Genomic DNA, 25188 nt, shown 5'->3' with positions numbered 1-25188 from the left:
CCCCCCCCCCCCCCCCCCCCCCCCCCCCCCCCCCCCCCCCATCTCCAAGTACCGTCGCCTCTCTCTCACGTCGGCCTGGCAGTTTCTGGAAGCTCCAACCTCCCCCCACGAATAGATATTAAACATATTTTTGATTTAAACCGATACAATGACCATTGACTAGAGGTCGTAAATCTAATAGGTATTAAGTATTAGCTTTAAAGAGGAACATTAGTTTTTAGGTTAAAGTAAACAGTTTAGTACGATTGTTAGTAATTTATGTGTTAATAATAAAATTATTTATATAATTTGTTAGTAGATTATTACATTACCATCAGTTTGTTTTCTATGCTGCGTAAATCAAAAGTCTTGAATCTTCTCTTAGTAAACACGAGGACCTTGAACAGTCTATCCGCATACATTCCAATCTATCACTGATAAGCTGTCTAGACATAAGCACATGCAAATTTGTCGACCATCTTATTTGCAACTTTTATTATCTTTTTATATATTCTATCAAACTACCCCTTATAAATATATATAAAAGGTGTACATTAAATACACGGTTTAGCCAACAGGTTCAGTGAAAATTCAGTAGCCCTACTAATCAAACAGAGCCATGGTATGCTACTTATCCTTTAGAGTCCTTTATTTTAAAGTCCTGGGCATATTTAAATGCGATTTCTGGGTCAATAAAGAAACGCTCCAAGCCTTCATGTGTGACCCTTAGTTTGGCGGGATCCATTATTCCATATCTCAGGTCTGGAATGTCTCTAAGAATCAGACGAGTCTTCGTAAAAAGGGCATGTTTCTTCACCACCTCTGCTGGATAATCTCTGAAGAATCTTATGTTTTCTCCTTCAAACATCAGGTTTTTTCCGATTATCACTTTCTTCATGATGTCTTCAAGAATTGCTATGTTGTTTAGTTTCAGGGTAATCTGTCTTGGCGGAGCTCCAATCCCTGAGCGGGCTCTCTGGACACGATGTGTTACGTCCACTTTAGGTCTCTCAGACAGATTAAATACCTGTTGGAGTAAGTTGGCAGTGAAAACCCGAGGGTCTTTTCCAGTTCCTTCTTTCACTCCAACAATTCTTAAGTTTTGGCGTCTGGACCGGGGCTTCAAGATCGAGGCATTTGTCGGACATTCTGGCCAGTTGCCCAGAAACACGGTCCAGGTCTTCCTTCATTCTTTGCATTGTATCAGACATGTCTGTAGTTGTAGCTTCCAGATCTTTAATAGCTTTGTTTTGTTTTTTTGAAGTAAGGAGAACAGGCTCCAACTTTTTGCTGAGACCCATTTGATTCATTCTTACAAATTGGTATTTACTTCTTCAATGCGATCATGTAGAATATCGATTTTTCCACAAATTTCCTTATTCCTGACATCCATTCTTGTTTCTAACTTTCCCAGCCGAGTAGTCAGCTGATTAGTCAGAATCTCACCAAAGTCCTTTGCCATAGCTTGTCTTAAAGATTGTTCTTGTTCTTTTATATTTTCTTCCATAGTAGCAATAAATCCTTCTCCTTCACATTCCTCCTCAGATTCTTCAGGGGTTGTTTTCTCTGAGTCTTGAACGGCCAGCAGTCTGGTTCTTAGTCTTGTCAGCGGTGGAGCCGGTAAATTCTGTTTTTGCATTTAAAAATACCGGTATCCCGTTGGTGTGCAGCGATTTCAGATGATGTCACTTACGCGACGTCAAGTATCTGCCGGTGAGTATTTTTAGTTCGGTCCCGTTTTTCTTTTCAGGCTTTTTAGCGCATTTCAGGAGCGGAGCTAAAGTGGGCATCTGCTTCCTACTCCATGGTGCCACCGGAGGTCGGATTTTTCTATATTATAGAGAGAATTCACCTGTCATCAGCTGTGGAGGTCTTCCTTGGCCTGCCAGTCCATTTGCGATTAGTAAGCTCACCAGTGGTCTCTTTCTTAATGATGTTCCAAACAGTTGAATTTGGTAAGCCTAATGTTTGGCTGATGTCTCTAACAGTTTTATTCTTGTTTCTCAGTCTCATAATGGCTTCTTTTCAGTCACAGAGGCCGATGTCAGGAAATCCTTCAGAGGGGTGAACCCCCGAAAAGCACCTGGTCCTGATGGTATACCCGGTCATGTTCTAAAAACCTGTGCGGACCAACTGGCGGGTGTTTTTACGGACATTTTCAACCTCTCACTTCTGAGGTCTGAGGTCCCCACCTGCTTTAAAAGGGCATCAATTATACCGAATGCCCAAGAAGAGTAAGGTGACGTGCCTCAATGACTATCGACCAGTGGCACTAACGCCGGTGGTGATGAAGTGCTTTGAGAGGTTGATCATGGAGCAAATCAACTCCTACCTCGACAAAAACCTGGACCCACTGCAGTTCGCGTACCGCCACAACAGATCAACGGTGGATGCGATCTCGCTGGCCCTCCAATCCGCACTGGACCACTTGGACAACAAAAACTCATGTCAGGCTGTTATTCATTGATTACAGCTCGGCATTTAACACAATCATCCCCTCCAAACTGGTTACCAAACTCGCAGAACTGGGTCACTGCGCATCCCTCTGCAACTGGATCGTCGACTTCCTCATCCACAGACCACAGTCTATTCGTATTGGTGGAAATGTGTCAGCCTCGATAACAATCAGCACGGGAGCACCTCAAGGCTGCGTGCTCAGCCCCCTGCTGTACTCACTCGATACCCATGACTGCGTAGCGAACCACAGTGCAAACTCCATCATCAAGTTCACTGACGACACCACTATTGTGGGGCGTATCACTGATGGGGATGAGTCAGAATATAGAAGAGAGATCGAGCAACTGTCCATATGGTGCCAGCGCAATAACCTGGCCCTCAACACCAGCAAAACCAAGGAACTGATTGTGGACTTTGGAAGGAGTAGGAGGGGGACCCACAGCCCCATTTATATCAGTTTATATGGTTGAAAGGGTCAAGAACTTCAAATTCCTGGGCGTGCACATCTCTGAAGATCTTTCCTGGTCCGCGAACACTAACGCAATTATCAAAAAAGCTCATCAGCGCCTCTACTTCCTGAGAAGATTACGGAGAGTCGGATTGTCAAGGAAGACTCTCTCTAACTTCTACAGGTGCACAGTCGAGAGCATACTGACCGGTTGCATCGTGGCTTGGTTCGGCAATTTGAGCGCCCTGGAGAGGAAAAGACTACAAAAAGTAGTAAACACTGCCCAGCCCATCATCGGCTCTGACCTTCCTTCCATCGAGAGGATTTATCGCAGTCGCTGCCTCAAAAAGGCTGGCAGTATCATCAAAGACCCACACCATCCTGGCCACACACTCATCTCCCTGCTACCTTCAGGTAGAAGGTACAGGAGCCTGAAGACTGCAACAACCAGGTTCAGGAATAGCTACTTCCCCACAGCCATCAGGCTATTAAACCTGGCTCGGACAAAACTCTGATCATTAATAACCACTTTCTGTTATTTGCACCTTACCAGTTTATTTATTCATGTGTGTATATATTTATATCATGGTATATGGACACTTTTATCTGTTTTGTAGTAAATGCCTACTATTTTCTGTGTGCTTAAGCAAAGCAAGAATTTCATTGTCCTATACAGGGACACATGACAATAAACTCACTTGAACTGGAACTGGAAGTTAAACTTGAACTTGACTTTCATTGGCACAACTTTGGTCCTCATGTTCATAAACAGCAATAAAAGTTTCCAAAGGTGATGGAAAGAGGTGGTGAGAGCTCTCTTATACCTGCATTAAGGAGGCAATTAAACTCACCTGAGCAATTACAAACAGCTGTGAAGCCATGTGTCCCAAACATTATGGAGCCTTTAAATTGGGGGACCATGTATAAACACAGTTGTAATTTCTACATGGTGAAACCAAAATGTATCAAAATGGCCTTTAATAAAATCTGACAAAGTGCACTTTTACAAATCTCAAACTGTGGAGTACAGAGGCAAATAAATAAATGATGGGTCTTTGTCCCAAACATTATGGAAGGCACTGTGTGTGGTTTTCATTATGAATCATGCTGTAAACTTTCCTTGCACTTTTCCTGATGACAATCGTTACCATGTGATTACCATGTTGGTCAAGTGTAGTCAGTCAGCTCTTAAAGAATGCTGTTTATGGCACAGCCAGACAAAAAAAAAGCAGCCATGGAGATGAGGGAAGATGACAACATGGAAAAAGGATGAACCCAGCATTCTGTGCTGTGTTTGGACACCCTCCTTCCCTCAGAGGACATGATCCCTTGGCACCTGAGATGCATAATGGTGAAATAACGAAATTTTGAGGACAAAAGTGAAGTACAAAATTAGTCTGGCAGTGACTATGGACTAAGTATTGACGCCCCAGTGGAAATCTGTTAATTGTGTTTATTTTCTGACTTGATGTAGAGTTTGTTCCTTGTTCTAAGCAGAATGAAAAATGCAGATGGTAGATTGCATGTTTTAAAAGTTGATTCCTGTCAGTAAACCGTGAAATGGCTGCCCTGCACCGAATGATATCATTAGATGTATACGTGATGCTGGAGAAACATCAGAGAAACATAAGGTGAACCATGCCCTTACTTATTTCCCAAACATTGCTATTGCACCCAGATATGAATGCATGGGCAATATAACTTGCACAAATTGACTTTTATGAATATATAGTACATAAATAATCCATACAGAAGTGTTGAATTTCTCAGCAGAAACAACCACTTCTTGTAAAATCAAAACGCCTCTTTTTCTGCTTTTGGTAAATGGCTGTCATAGGTTTTTTGAAATGCATGTAGATACATTTGTTATAGTCTAACTTATGTCATTGACCACATAGTCTGCTATTTTTTAAATATGTGCAGAATTTTTGATTAGTAAGCACATGAAGCACAAACACCCAAAAGCTTGTGAAGAAATTTGAAATATCCAATACTGCACTCCATGTATCCATTAATGTTCGATGTGACATATTCATCTTGACCTTAATTTTTTTTAGATCAATAATACCAGTCAGAGGACATGAAATAAGACAGACAGTGTATCAATAAGAGCTAAAAGGCCACAACTATAAATCTGTGCAGTGAATTTACAAGAAAAATGTACTTTGGGGTGGGGATAAGGGAGGGGGGGGGGGAGAGAGGGGGGTGCAGACAGGGAGGGCCACCTCTCCTCCCCCCTCCCCTCCTCCCTCTCCCCCCTCTCCTCCCCTCTCCTACCCCCTCCCCCCCCCCTCTCCTCCCCCCCTCCTCCCCTCCATCCACACCCTCTCTCCGCCCCATCTCTCCCCCCCCCACCCTCTCTCTCTCTTTCTCTGCCCTGGGGAGGGGGTAGAGAGGGAGGGGGAGGGGTAAAGGCAGCACCCACCCATGTTGTAGAGCAGGCCTCCCCACCAGGCACTGGGCCCAAGCTAGGCTGTGGCTGGTGTGGTTCAGAGAGAGGCCCGGAGCGATCGTGGCTTCGGAGCAGCGGAGGGCCGGTCGATCGTGGCTTCCGCGAGGGGAAGCGCACCCACCAGCGTGACAGATGATCGGTCGGGGAAGATGGAGAGGAGGTTGTTCCTCTGTGACGGCCACCACAGCTAATTTTTCACGGCTCTTGTTCGCGGCCTTGCTGCGATAACGACCGCCGCCGCCATGTTGTAGAACTTGAAGGTGCCCAGCAGAGCGCGCAGCACGAATTGATCACATGTTCAACGGCTTCAATCCAGAGCCGGGCGGGGGGGGGGGGGGGAGGCCCATAAGTTGGGCCTCAAAACTTATGTGGCCCAGTTAAGAGGGGCTGGGCCACATAGCTCGCTGCGTGTTCAAAACTCTGCGCAGCTTGCCGCGAGGAGCAAAGGCATTGTGATGTCATCAGCTCGCTTCAGCACGTTAGACTTTTTATTTTTTTAAATTATATTTTATTATATGCAAGTGTACAAAAATATAACCAACGGCATATGACATAATACAATTATCGTACAGCTTCAATTTTGACATTTAGCTATGGTTAAGAGAAAAGAAAGAAGAAAAAGCAAGAGAGAGAAAAAGTGGAATGTGCAAGGATAGAACCCTTAGACTACCAAAGTGGTGTAGCCTAAGTGAGTAAATAAAATAAATAAGAAAGGAATAGAGAAATAAAAAGATAAAAAAAGAAAGAAAGAGAAAAGTGATGATATACCTGCCTCGCATCCCTCCCCACCCATCACCCAACCCGTAATTAGATTTAATGCCAAAATTGTGTTGTACCATACTATCCTTGTATGGTGTCCATGTCTTCGAAAAATGATCAGGTTTTTCTGCTAATTTGACTATTAGTTTTTTCGCCGTTATCAGGCCATAATTAAGGAAACGTGTTTGAAATAATGATAACTCAGAATAGGCTTCTGACGTACCTAGAATAATCAATTCCGTGTCGGGGTCCAATTTTGTTTTTAGTGTTTTTGAAAAAAAATTCAAAAATTCCTTTCCAAATATTATGTAACTTTATGCAAGAGGCAAAGGAATGTGTTATAGTTGCTTCCTGAAGGAGACATTTATCACAAATAGGAGATACATTTGGAAATAACTTATTCAGTTTAGACTTTGAGTAGTAGAGTCAGTGCAGAATTTTAAATTGAATTAACGAATGTCTAATGTTAATCGAACAATTGTGTATATATAAAAGGTTTTCTTCCCATCTGTCTTTTAGAATTTTTAGGCCAATTTCCTCTTCCCAGGCTCTTCTAATTACTTCTGACGATGGGATTTCTATATTTAAAAGGGTGTTATACAAATATGATGTTAACTTGTTTTAAAAAGATTTTAAAACGATGGCAGATTGGTGAACAATATTAGTACAAAACTCGGGAAATAATTAATCACATTTTCTAATGAGGGGATTTTTGAAATCATGAGGTAAATCATGAGTAATAATTTCACTGTTACTGCATCGGGTTTTCGAGGAGATGTGAATCAAATATGAAAACACACACATACACATCCACATCCAAGATCAGTGTTTTAATAGTTATATGATTACATTTGAAGGATAATTACACAATTTAGTTTTGCTAATGGTGTGTTTAAATTATCTAGTTATGACCCTGTCCCACTTAGGAAACCTGAACGGAAACCTCTGGTGACCTTGCCCGTGACCCAAGGACGCTGGAGGTTTTGGTCACTCTCCCTAATGGTCAAAAGTGGTTTCCGCGTGGTCGAGGCTTCATCTAGGTTGCTTCGATTATTTCAACAAAATCAAAACCGGCCTCGACTAAAAATAGGTTGCCGTTTGGTTGAAGCCAGTGGAGTGGGGTCGCTCTTTACTTACAGGCATTCAAAGGCCATCTCCTTTGCTGACCGGCCATTTTGATTGGCTCATTGGAGTTTTCAGGACCTAGACGACCCGCCGGTAGGTAAAATGCCCGCTAAATTTATTAAACTTCTTAAAACTGTCTCCACTCCTCCCCCCCTACTCTCCCCCTTCTCCCCCCTTCTCTCTCCCCTTCTCTCTCCTCTCTCCCCTTCTCCCCCTTCTCTCCCCCTTCCACCCCGTGCTCTCTAAAGGACTTACCGTGCTATGTGGCAGCCTTTTTTCTTCCTCTTCATCACGCAGACAGCGCTCCTCAGCTCTCCATGGCTCCCACCTTCGCGATGTGTGTGTGTGTGTGTGTGTGTGTGTGTGTGTGTGTGTGTGTGTGTGTGTGTGTGTGTGTGTGTGTGTGTGTGTGTATGTGCGGTCGGTAGCAAAGATCCTATAGTCAATAAAGATCTTTGGTCGGTAGATGCAGCTCACGCGTCGGTCGATCCAGGTCGAGGCTTTCCAGGAGAGTGACCAAAACCTCCGGCAACCTCATGGAAACCTTGGGTCGCGGGCAAGGTCACCAGAGGTTTCCGTTCAGGTTTCCTAAGTGGGACAGGGTCATTAGAATCCACATTATATGGAATCGTATTAATATAAATATTTTTTAAGGTGCTAAATACCTAAATCATTGTGATTGTTCTTCTAATGACTTTAAACGGACAGCAAGGTACTTCTGACACACTGACATAATGTTTGACGTAGCATAAAAGTGATGTCAACTTTTCCCATGGCAACATGAAATGTAGATGAGGTTGATGGGGGGGGAGGGATCTTGTTTGTGTGATGGACTGGGTTACACCCACAACTTTGCAATTTCTTGTAGTTTTGGGCAGAGCTGTGTAAATTGGTAAGTCATTGGAGACGTGCTGAATTTCCTTAGTCTTCAGAGGAAGTAGAGGCATTGGTATGCATTCTACACCAGAGCATTGATGTGGTTGGACACCAAAAAATTGTTTGTGATGTTCATGCCGAGGACTATGAACCTCTCGATCATCTCCCCTTCGGACCATTGATGCTGGCTAGTGCATATACATTATCTCCTTTGTCTTGCTGATATTGGGGAAGAGATTGTTGTCTTGCTACCATGTTACTAAGCTCACTATCTTCATTCTGCACTCTGTCTCGTCATTGTTCAAAATGCAGTCCATTACAAACATTAATAAGTTAAAGCAGAATTTGAACACACAGTTATTAGTGTACGAGTGTATAGTAAGGGACTGAACACAGATCCTTGCATGTTGCCTGTCATCTGGTTGTAGAAAGGGTGGTAAGTCTGAGGTCCAAGCGATTGAAGAAGATTGTGGTTGGGATAATGGTGTTGAAGGCAGAATTACAATCATAAATAGGAGTCTGATGTAGGTGTTCTTGTTATCCAGATGTTACAGGCATGAGTGTATGGCCAGGGAGAGGGCGTCTGTCATTGACCTGTTGCAAAGGTTAGAAAATTGCATTGGATCAAGGCTGACTAGGAGATTGGAGTTGATGTGTGCCTGAAAACAATAGGCACATTGAGCTTATACAATAGTGCTTATTCTTCCTGGGCAAGATTTTGTGTCTAATCCTATGGTTTATACCAATTGCACATAGCTGGATAGTTGTGGGAGCTGATTTCACCAGCCACCCAGCCCCTGGGATGGTGCAGTGAAATTTAGGGAGTGATTAACTTTGAGGAGGCCAAGTATGGAACTGTGGACTTTGCTGGCTATAATCAATGTCTCCAAATGGAATAGTTGATAAATTAAATAGGTGGTTTTCTGGCTCAGAACACTGGCAGATTTTCAAAGACAGCATAGCTGGTTTCTGTAAAAGATGACCTCCCCCGTGTTGAGGCCAGATGCTGGCTCTCGGACATCTGCTCGTACCTACCCTTTGACCATGACAGACCACAGATGAACACCAGGCCATTATCTCCCAGATTGTTTCTGATCTCAGCACCTCGGGTGGTCACCCCTCCACTGCCTCTAACGGTATCGTTTCCCAGCACCACACTGACTGATTCTATTTCCTAAAGAAATTAAACATTGAATCCTCCAATTTTAAGTAACCTCCAGCAACTCCCCTCCCACTCACCTTTCTCCCCTCCCCTCCCCCTTCCACCCCACCTCTCCCCTGTGCCTCATCTGGACTTGCACCTATTTCTCTCCCCCCCCTTCCTACAATAATCAGTCTGTCTTCACAATTTACAACTCTTCAATCTTTCTGTCTCTCACCTTCTTCCAGAGGTAACACAGTGGGGCAGCGATAGAGTTACTGCCTTACAGCGGCAGACAACCGGATTCGATCGTGACTATGGGCGCAGTCTGTATGCAGATGCAGCTTGTTTGTTCCTCCAGCAGATTGTTTGTTGCTCCATATGCCAACATGTGTAGTCTCTTGTGTCTCAAAGGTCTTTCTTCTATTTGATTGGTTTATGGCTATTATCTTCAGAAACAGTGACTGTAGCCAGCAGACCTCAAAGCTTTCTAACAGAAATGAAAGTGGTTGGACCACAAAACATTGATCAAGGCACTGATTCAGACACAACATAGTTATTCCATAATCATTTACTTTGTAAAGCTGTTCCTTGAATATTTGGAAATTGGTATCTAAATTGGGAGAGCTTTTCCACAGTCTAGAACATAGACCAGTAAAGCACAGGAATGGGCCTTTTGGCCAACAATGTTTGTGCCGAACATAATGTCTAGCTAAACTGATCTCATCTGCCTATACATGATGCATATACCTCTATTTCCTGCACTTCCATGTGCCTATCTGAAATCCTCTTAGATGCCACTATCTTATCTGCTTCCACCACCACCCCTGGCAATGCTTTCCATGGTCTCACCACTCTCCATGTAAAATAACTTATCCCGCATACATTAATTAAACTTTCTCTCTCTCACCTTATAGCTATGCACTCTAGTGTTGAACATATGCACCCCGACAGTCTCCCCTACATATGCCTCTCATTATCATATAATTCTATCAAGTCTCAACTCAACCTCCAACCTTCCAGAGAAAACAATCCAAGTGTATCCGACCTTTCTCTGTAGATGGAACTCTCCAATCCAGGCAATATTCTGGTAACCTTCTCTGCACCCTCTCTAAAACCTCCACACCCTTTCCTGTACTGGGGCGACAAGAATTGTATGCAATACTCCAAATGCAACCTAACCAAAGTCCTATAGAACTGCATCATGACTTCTTGACATTTAGACAATAGACAATAGGTGCAGGAGTAGGCCATTCAGCCCTTCGCACCAGCACCACCATTCACTGTGATCAAGGCTGATCATTCACAATCAGTACCCCATTCCTGCCTGCTCCCCATATCCCCTGACTCTGCTATCTTTAAGAGCTCAATCTAACTCTCTCTTGAAAGCATCCAGAGAATTGTCCTCCACTGCCTTCTGAGGCAGAGAATTCCACAGATTCGCAACCCTCTGTGTGAAAAAAAAAATCCTCATCTCTGTTCTAAATGGCTTACCCCTTATTCTTAAACTGTGGCCCCTGGTTCTGGACTCCCCCAACATCGGGAACATGTTTCCTGCCTCTAGCGTGTCAAAACCATTAATAATATTATATGTTTCAATAAGATCTCCTCTCATCCTTCTAAATTCCAGGGTATACAAGCCCAGCCGCTCCTTCTATCAACCTATGACAGTTCCCCCAACCCAGGAATGAACCTGGTGAACCTACGCTGCACTCCCTCAATAGCAAGAAGGTCCTTCCACAAATTTGGAGACCAAAACTGCACACAATACTCCAGGTATGGTCTCACTAGGGCCCTACACTACTGCAGAAGGACCTCTTTGCTTCTATATTCAACTCTTCTTGTTATGAAGGCCAACATGCCATTTGGTTTCTTCACTGCCTGCTGTACCTGCATGCTTACTTTCAGTGACTGATGAACAAGGACCCCAGAATGTTGTACTTCCCCTTTTTCCAACTTGACACCATCCAGATAATAATCTGCCTTCTTGTTTTTGCTACCAAAGTGGATAACCTCACATTTATGCACATTAAACTGCATCTGCCATGCATCTGCCCACTCACCCAACCTGTCCAGATCTCCCTGCATCCTCATAGCATCCTCCTCACAGTTCACACTGCCACCCAACTTTGTGTCATCTGCAAATTTGCTAATGTTACTTTTAATCCCTTCATCTAAATCATTAATGTATATTGTAAATAGCTGCGGTCCCAGCATCATGCCTTGCGGTACCCCACTAATCACTGCCTGCCATTCTGAAAGGGACCCGTTAATCCCTACTCTTTGTTTCCTGCTTAACAACCAATTTCTTATCCATCTCAGTACCCTACCCTCAATACCATGTGCTCTAATTTTGCCCACTAATTTCCTATGTGGGACCTTATCAAATGCTTTCTGAAAGTCCAGGTACACTACATCCACTGGATCTCCCTTGTCCATTTTCCTAGTTACATCCTCAAAAAATTCCAGAAGATTAGTCAAGCATGATTTCCCCTTCGTAAATCCATGCTGATTTGGACCGATCCTGTTACTGCTACCCAAATGTGCCGCTATTTCATCTTTTATAATTGACTCCAGCATCTTCCCCACCACCGATATCAGGCAAACTGTTCTATAATTCACTTCTTAAAAAGTGGGATAGCATTAGCTGCCCTCAAATCCACAAGAACTGATCCTGAATCTATGGACAATGATCACCAATTCGTCCACGATTTCTAGAGCCACTTCCTTAAGTACCCTGGGATGCAGACCACCAGGTCCTGGGGATTTATCAGCCTTCAGTCCCATCAGTCTACCCAACACCATTTCCTGCTTAATGTGAATTTCCTTCAGTTCCTCCGTTACTCTTGATCCTCTGGCCACTAGTACATCAGGGAGATTGATTGTGTCTTCATTAGTAATATTACTTTATATTCAATGCCCCTAGTAATGAAGGCAAGCATAGCATACGCCTTCTTTACCACCCTTTCCACTTGTGCTGCCACTTTTAGTGAGCTATGAATTTGGACTCCAAAATCCTTCTGCACTTCAATGCTGTTAAGGATTGTGCCAGTATACTCTCTCCTTCATTCAACCTCCAAGAGGTCTCAATAAAAACCCACCCCACCCCACCTGAGCCAGTGTCAAATTATCCTGGGTATCTACTTCTGATAGCATGATGTGCTAACAGCCAATGGAGGTGTCCATGACTAATTTCAATAAGCCATCAGCCACACAAAGGCATAACAGTACAAAAATACAACCACTTATGGGAACTAAAGCTCTTAGAGTTAGATAGGGCTCTTGAAGATAGTGGAATCAGGGGATATGGGGTGAAGGCAGGAACAGGGTACTGATTGTGGATGATCAGCCATGATTACATTGAATGGCGGTGCTGGCTTTAAGGGCCGTATGGCCCACTCCTGCACCTATTGTCTATTGTCTATTGTGTAAGAACTCCCTCCCACCCTATGGGCAGATCATAGTTTGATTTTGCAAGTAACACATAAGCACTGCATATATTCATGTAGAAGGTTTAGCATTTCCAATATTTATCACTTGCCTACTGCCCTGAGTGAAACAAGCTGGGCTCCCACTCCAAGCATGATTTTGGTACTCAGTTTCAAATGCAGATGGGTATCCAGGCCAAAAAGTTTTGAATATTTAATTCTTCATCATAGCATTTGACTTGTTTTATTATGAGAATAATGAAAAGTTATTGGGAACAAGAAAGAAAAAAGATTTGACCATTCACTCGTATGAACATATCAGCCACTCATGCTTAATGAGGAATAATAGATGTAATTCTGCTTTGTAGCATTCTGTGAATCTTTGTCTGGTTTGTGAGTGGTGAGGGCTTATTGATTGCAATGAATGTAGACAGAACAAGAGATGTCTAAATAATTCCCAATGATATTTTCATCAGTTCTGTCTTTTAATTTATTTTATATGTATGAGTTCACATGAAATGAAAACTGAAAATTAAGTTGTTTCAAGTCAGAACTAGAAACTTCAATAACTTTCCTTTTGCATTTTCTATTCAAATATTCATTTAAATGTTCAAAAAAATGGAAATGACCCACTTCTCTAGTTCCTATCCTTGGACCCAACTGGGGGACACAGCAAGTCAAGGTTCTCTCAAGTGAAAAGACAATTATAGTCTCTTTTTTTCAGCAGTTGAATTTGTTTTCTAATTATTTTCTGTACTTCCACCTTAAACACACTTTGGCCCTTAATATGCAACGTGAAGAAAATGAATTCCCTCCGCAGACGTGTTCTTTCCATTAAGCTGATAGTCATTGCAAAGGGAAAAACGTGGACAGATGGTGACTCGATTATTCCTTTAAAGAAAAGAGATTAATCATTTCAAGCTGATCTAAAATCTATTATAGGTCAATCTCCACAGTTGCTTGAATTGCATTGTTTTGAAGTTGTTGAGCTTACTGTATAACAAAATGGCTCTGTTGAGGAAGTGAGTATTCTATTCGCTCACCTTGCTAAACATTAAAGCACAACAAAGTGACAATGGCTTTTGAATAGCATATAATGATAATGTTCCTTTGAAAAATCAATGGAATCAATCAATCAGTGGTAAATGGTAATCACCATTATGTATTTGTTAAAGACCTTTGTGGGGGAATTAGCACCTTCTCAAGATAGGTGCCAGATGGCAAGTGGAAAACAATGAAACTTGTATCCATACATTGAATCAATTGGCACAGCGAGAGCGCAGAAATCACATTTTGACAGCATTAGCTGGCAGACTACTAATTAAAGACATCCATTTATGTAAGATACCATAGATTCAATATCTTCCTGTCAATATTATCACACAGAGTTAAAGGTTTAATCTTTGGTTTTGTTTGTAATGTTTAATGTGACCTAATTAAAATAATTTGCTTTGAATGAAAAGGACGAGATGTTGAAAAACAGAAATAAAAACAGTAAATAGATTCATATTCAGTTCCATCATTTTGATGAAGGGTCCTTGACTTGAAATGTTAAAGGGTCTGTCCCACTTAAGCGATATTTTAGGCGACTGCCGGCGACCGTTGTAGTCATAGTAGGTCGCCGAAAAACCGGCGACTGGACCCCCCTACACCAATGTCTACGACAAGCTACAACAACCTACCACCTAGTCGACCTCAAGCTATGGCAAGCTACCGACAACCGGAGACCTATTAGGGCGTCCACCTATGACCACACCTACGGCAACCTACAACCACACAGGCGACAACCTACGACAACCGAAGTCACCCCATGACAAGCTACGACCCTGTCGGCGACAACTGAAGACAATTCAGTCGCCGGTACCTTTCGCCGGTTGACGTAGGTTGACGTAAGTAGTCGCCAATGTAATTCACCGAAGTCAGCACCGGTGACAATCTACATCACCTGGGGACAACCTACGTCATCCTGGCGACAACCTACGACAGCACCTACGTCAGGAGAAGACAAGCTACGACAAACCCATGTTCGCCGACTATCGCCGAAAAGTTTCAAACATTTCAAAATCCAGCGGCGATCACAAAAACGCTACGACTATTTGGGCGACTGCGGAGACTACTCACGATCATACAGGTGACACCCCGGCGACCGTGTGGCGACAGCCTAGTCACCGGCAGTCGCCTAAAACATCGCCTAAGTGGGACAGACGCTTAACTGTTTCACTTCCATTGACTCTACTCGAACTGCTGAGATTTACCAGCATTTTCTGGTGGTGTTCCAATGTTGATGGCCTGCTTCTGCAAAATACAGTTGAATGAGAGGCCCAAGGTACTTTGTGCTTCTGAATATTCCCACATTTCAAACATCCTTATTTTAAAGTGAAGGCAGGTGGATTTGCTGGCCATTTGTTAGCACATCAGTAACAAAAAATCTAGGATCTATATTGCACACAGTCTGCAATTTTCAATTAAGCTGAAGCCTTCAGCGAATTTGGATCAAGTGCTCATGGAAACCTATTGCTAAATGATCAAATTTCTAAAAATTCAGGTCTCCTTTTATAGCTTCTTCTTCTTCTTCTTCTTCTTGCGTATGGCGTGCACCAAAGATCTTAGAGTAGAGCAAGATAGGCCACTCCTGCGAAATACAATGGGCTGACATGTAGTACGCTACGGAGGGGATCCTGGGCATTTTTCCCTGCCCATTTTAGTAACCGGAGCCTACCTGACCCGACCCGACTCGCAGTGTAATCAATGTTGCGGGACAACAGTTTGTGTGTGTGATATAGGGTTAGATTCATAATTCTGTCAGTTCATACTTCTTGTCAAGAATAAAATTTGACTCTGGTAATTGTCTTTTTTAATGTTTTTTAAATCATTTATTTTTATATGGCTCACAAGCAGTGTTTGAGTTGATTTTGTAGTAACCGGAACCTACCCGACCCGACCCGACCCGACTCGCAGGTTAATTGACATTACGGGGGAAGTTTTTGTGCGTGATATAGGGTTAGATTCATAATTCTGTTAGTTCATAATTCTGTTAATTCTTGTTAAAGAATAAAATGTTTATAAACACACATACATGAATATGATATAAATGTATATAATCATATAACACACACAATTATATTTCTTCTGATCCAATGATGAACTTTATTTCAGACAAGGGACATTAAATAAGAAACATTGTAAACCTCCCCGCAACTTCACACACACTGGGCCTAATCCCACCCCTCAACCCTCCCCCCCCCCCCGGCACTCCCTCGCCTGCCCCCACACTACAATGTCTCCCCCCCTCCTATGCCCCTTTCCCCGTTGCCCCAATCCGCACACTCCCTCTCCCCGGGCCGCACACTTCCTCTCCCCGCTGCCCCGATCCGCGCACCCCCTCTCCCCGGGGCGCTCACTCCCTCTCCCTGGGCCGCACACTTCCTCTACCCGCTGCCCCGATCTGCGCACCCCCTCTCCCAGGGCCGCTCACTCCCTCTCCCGCTCCCCCGGGCTGCACACTCCCTCTCCCCAGGCCGCACACTTCCTCTCCCCGCTGCCCCGGGCCGCGCACTCCCTCACCCCGCTGCCCCACACTCTCTCTCCCCGGGCCGCACACTCCCTCTCCCCGCTGCCCCAGGCCGCGCACTCCCTCTCCCCGGGCCGCGCACTCCCTCTCCCCGGGCTGCACACTTCCTCTACCCGCTGCCCCGGGCCGCGCACTCCCTCACCCCGCTGCCCCACACTCCCTCTGCCCGGGCCGCGCACTCCCTCTCCCCGGGCCGCACACTCCCTCTCCCTGCTGCCCCGAGCCCCACACTCCCTCTCCCCGTTGCGGAAACAAAGATCCGATCTTTGGCCGGAAGCAAGATGGCGGAACAAGATGGCGGAGCAAGATGGCGGAACAAGATGGCGGAGGCTGGTTGCTAAAATGGGTCCTATAATCACCCATGAATCTGCCCATGAGCGTACTACGCATTTGCGTGAGAGTAACCCATCTTGCTCTGCTCTTTGGCGTGCACAGCCTAAAGTTGTAGGACAACTTGTTCTAATTGATCTTATTTAATTGTGCACGCCGGGTTGATTGCATTGGTTGAAACAGGGCGGACCACGTGAAGGTTGCAATCCCCCCCCCCCCCCCCCCCCCCCTTTTATAGCTGATGAAGACATTTAGTCTTTTTATTTTCATTACAAGGACAAATCTATCTTCATGATGAAAAGATTAGCTAAATAGTTAGACATCATTATTTAGGTATTAATCAATTAGTTGGGATCATATTTTCTTTTAAAGATCCTGACACAATGTAGCAGTTAATTTCAGAGTTTAATAAAGGTGCAAACAAGACTTCATTTGATTTTTTAAATTAATGTATTTTCACATCACTATTTCTAATTCTCCATTGAACGGTTTGACTGTTAAATATTGTTTTTAAAATTAACATTTTTTAATTTCAGTTACACACGACAAGTAGTTGGCAATGGTATCAAAGCCCAGTCAAATAACCCCGAAGTAAATGTTAAAGGAACTGATCCAGTCATAAATCAGATCATTGATAAACTGAAGCACATCAATCAGGTAAGCAAGATTGTTCCAAAATGCCTGGACACCCTACGCGAGAGGTATTATAGTCATCTACTTTACTACTGGAGAAAGCTTAATGAATGCATGAAATAAAGAGAAAAAATATTATTTTCAAAATCTAATTTTTGGTATAAGTTTCATGTATTTTCTGCAGCCACAAATGCTCGTCTATAATAAAAGATTGAATCAAGTTATTTATTTTTAACTTCATGGGATCTGAATTCTATCACCTAATGTTAACTGGGATCATTTTAGTGTTAGGGGATTAGATGGGACAGAATACTAGTTATGCCCAGGAAAGTTTCCTGATGCAATATGTAGCTGGATAAGCACTTGGGACCAGGGACCATGGTTCTATTAATTTTAAGATAGTCTTCAAGTCCTAAATTAGCGAGTTCGGTATTCCGATAAATGCAAGGAATCATGGGATTTGTCAAAGGTCATTCTGGAAAAAAAAAAAGCAAATGCAGCACTGTATAAACTGTGTATAAATTGTTAACTATTCTACCAATTAATTAATCAAGAATTCTGTCAACTCAATAGCTTCCTTTCTTGTTCTGCTGTTCACACACTACTTACACAGTCCCAGTTCTAGTTCAGTTCATTAATCAGCAATTATGAGATATTCAAAAAGTTAAAGAATTTATTATTTTCATTTAATCCTTAATGCGTGCTACTGGAATAAGAAAATATTACTTGTGTTTGAAACATTTTCTTATCTTTATTCATAATTTATGTGTAAAAATATATTGAATCTGAGGCAGGCAGTGACTGTATCAGTGTGATGTGGGCTGATGCTTTACCTACAGGCGGTGTGAATGCACTGTTAAGGCAGGGGTCGGCAACCTACAGCCCATGGGCCGGATCCGGCATGTAACCCAAAATCATCCAGCCCGCAGACGTATTTATTTAGTGACTAGAATGTTGTTCTTGCCTTCAGTGGTACCTTGCCCAGAGTTGTCCCAGTGCTCGGGCAAAGCAGCTCCCTAGGACGGTTTTGACTGGGATGGTTTTGCATTGTGAAGTTTACTGTGCCTGAGTTATTGATCAGAGTGAACACCCGCTCCTGTGGACACGTCTCACTGTGGAGCCTCCAGCGCCTGTTGATCAATAATTGGATCGATCTCCTGAACCAGTGGCCGTGGATCTACCGGCATGTGTTCTTTCCGAACTGAACTCACTGTGGAATGAATTTATTAACAGAGCCACTCTGCTGCCAGATTCTAAGTTGTCCCTGCCTTCCCTCTGGAAGCCTCCTCGTCCCCATCAGATGCCGAGTTCCCAGAAACCTGGTTAAGCGTGGCTGGTCACGGTTAAGTCTGTGAAACTGGCCCCAGAGACTGCGGGCAGGATTAATGAAATAAAGGGGCATTCTGCCTATTGTAGCAGGTGGCTGCTCGAGAGGAGTGAGAGAGAGAGAGTGGAGGAGTGTGGGGCGAGATTTAATTTCCAACAGCATGTAAATGATGGACCCACAAGGATTGACACTGCAACAGCAGTAGCGAGATCGAGAGCGAGAGTCTATTTCAACAGTTTGTTTATTTTCAGCTGAGTTAAAAAAAAAAAAAACACAAAGTGACCTGAATGATCAGCACACTTACTGCTGATGTCCTACATGCTTTGGCAAGTTGAGACGTTAGGGTGTGCAAAATTCTTTATTTTGGAACAGAAATAAAGAAGGCACCTAAGTCGAAAAAGACAGCCACATTTTAACGATGTGTGTTCTACTTACGTGGCGCTAGAATGAACGGTTACAGAAAAAACCCGCGAATAAACCCCCGCGCTCATGCGACCACGCCAGTCGATCGCGAGGGTTCGATCTTAACAGGGCCACCACAAGGTGTCGCTACAATACTGCCATTGATAAAGTTACATTACTATACCACAAGGAGTGAAAAATCCAAATATATCACAGAAAGGTTTGCCGAAGTTCTTACCAGGCACACCAATAATGGCAATGAGCGTATAACTGTTATACCAGTGTCTCAAACTAACTACTTTGTTCAGGAGACATAATATTGCTTAAAGCAGTTATACGCTCCGAAGCATAAAGCAATAAAACACCGAAGCATAAAGCAATGAGACCAACAAAATCATCATAGTTTTGTACCAATGAACCATAAATATACCTAGTTAATAGTTTTGAAAGCAGTATTTTCTTACCTTGAAGAAGCAAAACTGGAAAATACGGATGAAATGCAGGTCTGTATACCGCTCAGCTGGCGAGAATGTTTATCGCGAATGACGAGTTGTGCAGTTGAAATACCGAACTCGCTTATTGGGGGAAGGCTAATTTTGATGGTATCACCTGGAACTTTTCAAAAGTTGAGTGGAAGAGGCTATTTTCACATAAAGAGACATGTGACTAGTAGGAGGCTTTCACGCTTGAGATAATAAGACTTCAGGCTAGCATGTTACTGTTACAATGAAGAGGAAGGCTGGCAAGATTTAGGAAATTTGATTGACGAGGAATTCTAGGACTCTATTCAGGAAAAAGAAGGTGGCATATGTCAGGTATAGGCAGCTGGGATCGTCGGTTCTTTGAGTTTAAGGGATGTAGGAGTATGCTTTGGAGGAAATTAGGAGAGCAGAAGGAGGCCACTGGAAATCCCTGGCAGATAAGATTAAGAAGGGTCCAAAATAATTCTGTATTCAAAGTCAGGAAACTACCGACCAGTGAGCCTTATATCAGTGGTGGGAAAGTTAATGGAAGGGATTCTGAGGGACATGATTTGTTTGCATTTGGAAAAACAGAGACTAAATAGGCATTGTTAGCATTGATTTATGCATGGGAAAAGCATGTTTCACAAATTTGATTGAGTTTTTTGAAGAATTGACCAAGAGGCTTGACAAGGGCAGGTTGGTACATGTTTTCTATATGGACTTTAGCAAGACCTTTGACAAGTCTTGCTTGTCAGAGTATCACATGGTAAACTGGTCCAGGAGGTTAGAATCAAGAGATCAAGGGTCTACTTCTTCTTCTTGCGTATGGCGTGCACAACCTAAAGTTGGAGGACAACTTGATCTATTTGAGCTTATTTGATTGTGCACGCCAGGTTGATTGCATTCGTCGAAACAGGGTGGACCACGTGAAGACTGCAATCTTCCACCCCAAGATCAAGGGTGAGTTAGCAAATTGGATTCAAAATTGGCCTGGTGGTAGAAGGTAGAAGGTAGTAGTGGAGGGTTGTTTTTATTAGATTAGAGACCTGTGATGAGTGATGGGCCAGAGGGATCGGTATGGGTCATCTGTTCTTTTTGTACTGGGTTGCAAGTTGGTGCAGAGGGAGAGTTACTGCCTTACAGTGCCAGAGACCTTGGTTCGATCCTGACTACGGATGCTGTCTGTATGGAGTTTGAACGTTCTCCCTGTGACTGTGTGGATTTTCTCGGAGTTCTTTGGTTTTCTCCCACATTCCAAAGACGTACAGGTTTGTAGGTTAATTGGCTTCGGTAAATTGTTCCTAGTGCATAGGATAGAACTTGTGTATAGGGTGTGATGTGTTGTGTATGTGTGTGTGTTGTTCAGCACAGACTTGGTGGGCTTATCGGCCTGTTTCTGCACTCTACCTCCAAAGAAACTAAAAGTAAAACTAAAAGCTGGGTAATTAGTTCCATTGTTCACAACCATGTATCCCTCTTGGGCTCACATCTGTGTCTAGCCAACAGTCAGCCTATCAGGGAACCCCCTCGCTGGAGGTCATCTGTTGCCGGCCCTGATCTGTCCTGTTTTTTCTTTACTTCCAATTTTTCTCCTACTCTCCCCACAACAATCCATCTGAAGAAGGATCTCGAGCAGAAACATCACCTATCCATTTTCTCCAGAGAGGCTGGATGACTTGCTGAGTTACGCCAGCATTTTGTGCCTAACTTTGGTATAAAGATATACCAGCATCTACAGTTCCTTTTTCGTAAACTCCCATGACTGTTTCTCTCTTCACAGTTGCTGTTGTGGTTATCTAGTTTTGCTGTGAGTAATTTATTGTAACATTGATTATCATATATTTATCTGTGTTATTGAGTTTGCAAGCCTGTTAAGTTAAGGGCCTGTCCCACTTGGGCGTCATTTGCGCGTCATTTACGCGACATCATTTACGCGTCACGACACACGACTCACACATCGTGACGCGTGCATTGCATGCGCATGGCGCGTGGTGAGGCGTGGTGGCGTAGGCAGTGATGTGTGGTCGCGCGCGGTGCCCCAGGATTTTGGGATTCTCAAAATCCGCGCACGCCACCTGCGTGACGCACAAATGACGCCCAAGTGGGACAGGCCCTTTACAGCAATAAGAAATGTATTGTCCCATTGCAGTACATGTGACTATTAATGACTCTTGACTGTCTGAACTGCTGGGTATTTCTTTATTTTGTGTTTGTTCCCTTTGCTATATTAAAAGCAGCTTTATCTTAGTTGACCAAACTAGGCATTGATACCATTATTAAATCTCCACTTAAGTGTCTTAGCTTCAACTTCATACTGAGCTATTTCCATATCATATACAAAGTATTACACCATTATTTTTTCTTTCCTCTATGTACTTGTTTGCACATGTCTGCATTATCTTTCATCCCAGAGTTCTGCATCCTGCTATATATTTTTTTCCAATGCAGCAATTCATGTGATTGGCGGAAGTACAAAAAGTATGCGAACTGTACACTGCAAGGGCCAGAAAGAGAGCGGGTAAGATCATCTCTGACCCCTCTCACCCTGGCCACAAACTCTTTGAATCACTTCCCTCTGGAAGGCGACTCTGGACTGTCAAAGCTGCCACAGCCAGACATAAAAATAGTAAGATTAAACGAGAACTTACCAGTTTGAAGTTTGATCTGTATTTTATGAGGAAGAACGTTGAGGGAATATGTGAAGAACCCCGCTTCCAACGCATGCGTGTCATTCTTCAAAGCAGCGGTGTGAGGTCACAGAAACTATAATGACCTAACATAGTAAGATTATCAAAGAGATACCAGTTTTTGATATGATCATAGGAGGGTGGGAGCGGAGGGCACGTATTCCCTCAACGTTCCTCCTCATAAAATACAGATCAAACTTCAAACTGGTAAGTTCTCGTTTAATCTTACTATTTTACTTCGGAGTCACGTGAGTGACTACGTGAAGATTTCAAAGCTCTGTGACCCCACGCCGTGGAACGAGTCCATGCTTCACAACTGCCTTGGGTATTGGGAGAAAGTATCATTAGCAATTTTAAACACACTCATACAAAGATTTGTGTGATATAATGAAAAATAAATTTATTAAATTGAAATCATAGCCCTGTAACCTTTCGGGCAAATTATATTATTGAACGTAAAATGCTTTCAGAAAACGATGATGGCTCCAAAACTGGTTTGTTATAAACCTTTGGAAAATCCTTTCCGATGACCATCCTGCCATTCTGAGGATTTGGTCTGTTGGCACCTCCAGAATTTTTGCTGCGGATGTTGCTGCAGCCCTGGTGGAATGAGATTTAAAACATTAGTGTCTATTCCTGCCATCTTTAGGACACATTTGAGCCACCTTGAGATAGTTTGGGTCGTGACCTTTTTGTGCGGTTTCTTGTAAGAAATTAACAGAGCCATTTCCTGACCTCGAATGCTCTTAGTATATTCCATGTATAATTGGATATGTCTAGCTATACACAGGCGTTCGTCATTTGGATATGCCATAAATTCAATCACTTGACCCGATGAACCTGGTCTGTTTTGTTTTATTAAATCATGTATGACAAACACCAGTTTCTCGGGTGAGATGATCAAGCAGTCCAGCCTCAGTTTGTTTAATGACTGGACTCGTTGTGCGGTAACTAACGCCATGAGCATAACCATCTTCATGGTCAGTTTCCGAAGTGATAATGCTGTTATGGGCGACCAACTCCTCAGCATGTTCAAAACGACACCCACATCCCAGATTCTGGAGTACCTGGTTTTAGGGGGTTTTGCATTGAATATGCCCCTCATAAGTTTTGTTACCAGGGGGTGCGTTCCCACCATGTGCCGCTCCGTTCCTTGCGATAGGTAATTGGAGAGTGCACTTCTGGCACTATTGATGGCACTGTAGCCTAATCGTTTATCACAATGGAGGCTGTTAAAATTCCAATACGGCCGGAATGTTCTTGGCCCTTTGGTCTAGGTTGTTGTCAAAGCAGTATATGCCCCATTTCTTGATGTGTCCGAGGTACTGCTTCCGTGTTGACAGTCTTTGTGCGGATGTGATGAGATTCATAGTCCTGTCTGACAGCCCCATGCCGTGTAGTGGGTCTTTCAGACTCTACAAATCAACAAATCCATAGTCTTATGGCATGGGTGACTGCCCCCAGTCACTGGATGAATTAATAACTTTTGGGGCTATGTCCAATAAGGGAACATGGTTCTAACACCATTCCCTGTATGACCGAATACCACGGTTGAGTAGGCCAATCGGGTACTATGAGAATCCCAGATGCCGAATCTTGTTGAATTTTCCTTAGTACCCGATTGATGAGGCAGAACGGGGGAAATGCATAAAAAAGCCATTTCCCCCAATGCAGTGAGAAAGCATCTGTAGCTTCTGCCCCAGGGTCTGGTTCCCAGGACACATACGTTGGTAATTGGTGATTCAACCTGGATGCAAAAAGATCAATATCTGGTCTACCATATTTTGCTGTAATTTCAGCAAATACATTTTTATTTAACATCCATTCCGTGTTTTCGTTAAATTTGCGTGATCTGGTGTCTGCCACTGAATTTAGCTTACCTGGTAGGTATGTTGCCGATATCCAAATGTTTCTTTGGATACACCATTGCCAAATTAAATTTGCCAATTGATCACAAGATGTCGATATATTTCCACCCATGTGATTAATATATGCCACCGCGGTGGTATTATCAATTTGTAATCGTACATGCTGGTGCTTAATTGCTGAGCAATATGACTTAAGGCCATAAAATGCCCCTAACATCTCTAGGTAATTAATACCACGTGTGTTAAGTAATACTGTAGTTCAAGTATAGCTTCTGTAGGCAGCTCCATAGGCCTATCAAAATGACCCTTGTTAAATTTGAGTGCTCTAATTTTTGTTCTTTGCAAATTTTGATAATGTAATGGCCCAAATTGTGTGGCCGGGAATGTAGCCACAATCTTCCCAATTATCCGGGCTACCCGTTTAATGGAGGGTCTGTTGGTGTTAAGAAGCTCGCTGCAATCCTCCTGTAGGGCTACGGCTTTATCTATTGGTAAAGTTACTAACATATTGACCGTGTTAATGGTGAATCCTAAATAATCCATATTAGTTGCTGGTATCAATTTAGACTTAACTGGATGGATGATAAACCCTAGTTGTTCAAACAATTGTTTTGTGGCAAGTACTGTTTGATGTGCCAATTCGTAAGTTGTGCCAACAATAAAAATGTCGTCTAAATATGCCATCACCCTATGGCTTTGTTTACGTAACAATGCCAAAGCTGGTTTCAGAATTTTAGTAAATAATCTGGGGGCTGATGTTAGCCCATTTGGTAAGGCTCTATATTGCCACAGTTCCCCTCATCCAGTTAAATTTCAAATACCGTCTGTGTTCCCCTCTGATGGGTACTGTATAGTATGCATCTTTTAAGTCAATGCTTGCCATATGGAACCCAGCTGACACTAATTCTTTAGCAGTGATAAAGGTATCCATCTTAAAATGAACATATTGAATGAATGTGTTTAGGGTTGAAAGGTCAATGATAATCCGGCAACCCCCATCTTTTTATTTTTAATAAATATGTTTGATGCAAATTCTAGTTGTTCATGAATAGTATGCTCAATTACACCTTTTGTATACAATCGTTGTAGCTCCATGTGGGCTTTAGATTGTTCGGTTTTTGTAAGGACGAAATGCCTTTCTGGTGTATGTTGTACTGGGGGGTTATTGGAATGAGTAAATTCTATCAGATAACCCTGAATACTTTTTAGAATATACGAGTCTGTAGTGATTTTACACCATT

The 25188-nt window shown here is 43.0% G+C and overlaps 1 protein-coding gene across 1 annotated transcript in view; it reads left to right on the top strand.

Annotated features, from left to right (window-relative positions):
• The window catches only part of gpc5 (glypican 5), a 650538-nt gene that overhangs the window by 228287 nt on the left and 397063 nt on the right, over nucleotides 1-25188 (top strand). Inside the window, exon 6 of the mRNA XM_033022927.1 lies at nucleotides 17103-17223. Coding sequence (XP_032878818.1) covers nucleotides 17103-17223 — 121 coding nt within the window. The remainder of the gene's footprint in view (nucleotides 1-17102; nucleotides 17224-25188) is intronic.

Source organism: Amblyraja radiata, chromosome 6, assembly GCF_010909765.2.
Source record: "Amblyraja radiata isolate CabotCenter1 chromosome 6, sAmbRad1.1.pri, whole genome shotgun sequence".
NCBI classification, from domain to species: Eukaryota; Metazoa; Chordata; class Chondrichthyes; order Rajiformes; family Rajidae; genus Amblyraja; species Amblyraja radiata.
The sequence above is the reverse complement of the archived record's forward strand: the minus strand, read 5'-3'. Positions and strand labels throughout refer to the sequence as shown.